General features: G+C 42.4%; 1 protein-coding gene across 1 annotated transcript; it reads right to left on the reverse strand.

Annotated features, from left to right (window-relative positions):
- Nucleotides 1–616: 616 nt before the first annotated feature.
- LOC144826087 (uncharacterized) lies at nt 617–2,932 on the reverse strand. Its single transcript, XM_078684445.1, has one exon. The coding sequence runs from the start codon at nt 2,591–2,593 to the stop codon at nt 1,028–1,030; it is 1,566 nt and encodes a 521-aa protein (XP_078540571.1). The 5' UTR covers nt 2,594–2,932; the 3' UTR covers nt 617–1,027.
- Between the last annotated feature and the right edge of the window lie 508 nt (nt 2,933–3,440).

Genomic DNA, 3,440 nt, shown 5'->3' on the forward strand with positions numbered 1-3,440 from the left:
CTGCAGTCGAGGCAGGCAACTCCACAAAGAAAAGGATAGGAGAGGCAGACCGACAGCACATACTTTGAGAATCGCATTTTGTTGTACTTTAGTCGTCCTATAGTAGTTTATGAATAGGCCTGATTATCTGTGAGACTCTTTTGGGTGTATCTGATGAGATTGTAAAGCTGGTGAAACTGTTCTCAGCAGATGGGAAGCAGGTTCCATTTGTAGCAAAAAGGACACATAATAAGATCTTTCTAATTCTAATGCAAGGCCATGTCCCCTCGGAACAGAACTCATTCGGACTATTTACGGTGGAGCCAAGAACGGTTTGCATATGGCTGGCCTCGTCTGTAGTTGCACAAAGACCAGAGAATGATGTGGTGGGGTGTTGCTGAGATTAACCAGCAGTCCTTCCATCGTCTTTAGTTTTTTTCAGTGATCAGCCCTACGTGGCACAGAACAGATGTTGGTCCCATAGAGACCTACGACCCAGGGACTCCTGCTGCAGCCCCCTGGTGGGGCTCATTAAGGCTGGAAACAGTTCGAGGTTACGTGGATTCCTGAATCTAGCAGTGTAGCCTCAAAGTTCAGGGTCATTTTAAACACTCAGGGAGGAAAACACACTGAATGGAAGGAGGCCACAAATAGTTACAAAGGAATGAGTTTAATTGAAGCGTTTCCATCCCTCGCTGTTTGCTGTTCTCAGTAGAGTTTGTAGAACAATCAATGGAGTGGAGTCTTTGTGGCTGCTTCATGTAAAGGTTTTGCGATGCTGAAAGCTCCTCCTCAGGGTTGACAGTGAGCACCTTTTATTCTCCCACATTGTCTCTCTTACGTAGAAAGGTTACATTTACAACTGAAGTTTTTTTCACATTGAGAGCACGGATCATTTTCTTTCTCGTTGTGGGTTCTCTCACGTTGAATGAAACTGAATCTCCAGCAGACCCTTCCCAGGCATTTAGAGCTATGACGAGGTTTTTTCCAGGTAAGTTCTCGCAGGTTGAGTGAGACCAGATTTCCGACTTTTTCAGCATTCAGAGAGCTAATCAGGTTTTTGCCCAGTGTGAGTTCCCTCATGGTGAGTGAAAGTTATTTTACGACTGAAGCTTTTCTGGGATTCAGAACACTGATAGGGTTTTTGCCCAGTGTGAGTTCGCTCATGTTTTGTAAGGCTGGATTTATGACTGAAGCTTTTCGAGCATTCAGAGCACTGATAAGGTTTTTGTCCAGTGTGAGTTCTTTCATGTACAGTGAGATTGGATTTGATACTGAAGCTATTTGAGCATTCAGAGCACTGATACGGCTTTTGCCCAGTGTGAGTTCTCCCATGTACAGTAAGTTTGGATTTGCTACTGAAGCTTTTTGAGCATTCAGAGCACTGATACGGTTTTTGCCCAGTGTGAGTTCTCTCGTGTTTTGTAAGGCTGGATTTCTGACTGAAGCTTTTTGAGCATTCAGAGCACTGATACGGTTTTTGCCCAGTGTGAGTTCGCTCATGTTCAGTAAGGCTGAATTTCTGACTGAAGCTTTTCGAGCATTCAGAGCACTGATACGGTTTTTGTCCAGTGTGGGTTCTTTCATGTTTAGTCAGATTGGATTTGCTACTGAGGCTTTTCGAGCATTCAGAGCACTGATAAGGTTTTTGTCCAGTGTGAGTTCGCTGATGTTGAATCAAACTGTCACAAAAACTGAAGCTTTTTTGGCACGTGGAGCACTGATACGGTTTGAGGCCAGTGTGGGTACTTTCATGTAAAGTGAGACTGAATTTGCTACTGAAGCTTTTACAGCACTCAGAGCACCGATACGGTTTTTGCCCAGTATGAGTTCTCTCATGTTCAGTAAGGCTGGATTTCTGACTGAAGCTTTTTGAGCATTCCGAACACTGATACGGTTTTTGCCCAGTGTGAGTTCTCTCGTGTTTTGTAAGGCTGTATTTCTGACTGAAGCTTTTTGAGCATTCAGAGCACTGATACGGTTTTTGCCCAGTGTGAGTTCTCTCGTGTTTTGTAAGGCTGGATTTCTGACTGAAGCTTTTTGAGCATTCAGAGCACTGATACGGTTTTTGCCCAGTGTGAGTTCTCTCGTGTGCAGTAAGGGTGGATTTCTGACTGAAGCTTTTTGAGCATTCAGAGCACTGATACGGTTTTTGCCCAGTGTGAGTTCGCTCATGTGCAGTAAGGTTGAATTTCTGACTGAAGCTTTTCGAGCATTCAGAGCAATGATAAGGTTTTTGTTCAGTGTGGGTTCGCTGATGTTGAATCAAACTGTCACTAAAACTGAAGCTTTTTTGGCACGTGGAGCACTGATACGGTTTTTGTCCAGTGTGGGTTCTTTCATGTAAAGTGAGATTGGATTTGGTACTGAAGCTTTTACAGCCTTCCGAGCACTGATACGGTTTAAGCCCAGTGTCTGTTCTTTCATGTACCATAAGGCTGGATTTGCGACTGAAGCCTTTCTGGCATTCACAACACTGATAGGGTTTTCGTCCAGCGCTACTTTTCTCATGTTTAGTGAGGTGGGATTGATAACTAAAGCTGTTCTCACAGTCATTGATCCTATTAGGGTTGTTTGTTTCTCCAAGTTGGGTTTGTTCCTGGATACCTGTCATCTTAAGACTGAATTTGATTTATGATCATGTACTTGTTTGTCACAACTCAGCATGACCTTCTAAAATACATTTCAGATGCTCTTCTTAACATATGTATTTAACTAATTATAATTTTTACCTGGAGATAATTTTCCTATCTTTAAAGGCACCTACCTAACTTGTCTTATTAACTTTCACCAACGAGCCCCTTGTATTTATTAAGATGCCCTCATGGATTCATTTTCTCCAAGTTATGCCCGGGTGAATTCTCTCAAGTTTAATTAGTCTCATTTAGTGATTCTAGTTTATCACATTTGATTTAGGAGTTCTAAAAGCACTGATTAGGTCTTTGGGCTTTAGTGCTTGCCTGTATGAACATGTTTGTTCATACAAGTAATGGACAGATGATTAGGGCATGCCAGGGTGGTTTATGAATTATCAATAGTGTAACACTGGCCCCTTTTATACTTTCTGAGCCAGTATATGTTTTTTTGTTCAGTGGCTAAGACAGGCACATGATCGACTTTGTAAGTTACAGAACACTTTGAAACTACTCGGATCAACCCAAGAGACAGAGTTGGTGGGGGAAAATCTTCCTATATTGGAAATGATAATCCAGCATCTTTGCCGAAACGACATCTGAGAAAGAGTATTTACAATTTGTTTCTTTTAAACAATCTTTTCACTCCTCTGAATCACAGGAGACACAGTCAAAAGCTTGCACTTGTAAACCGGGGATATTAGTCTTTTTGACGGTTCTGTCGCATCACAACACGTCCACGGATGCTGATCTGTTGGGGAGGGGCTGGGTCTCCAAAGCCTTTCTCATAAACCATCAAACAGAATTTACAACACTGAGTTTTCTCAA

This window comes from Lissotriton helveticus, chromosome 3_2 (genome assembly GCF_964261635.1).
Source record: "Lissotriton helveticus chromosome 3_2, aLisHel1.1, whole genome shotgun sequence".
NCBI classification, from domain to species: domain Eukaryota; kingdom Metazoa; phylum Chordata; class Amphibia; order Caudata; family Salamandridae; genus Lissotriton; species Lissotriton helveticus.

What these genes read in the sequence shown, in the direction of transcription:
- LOC144826087 (XM_078684445.1), bottom strand. Translation starts at nt 2,593, where the DNA reads ATGACAGGTATCCAGGAACAAACCCAACTTGGAGAAACAAACAACCCT.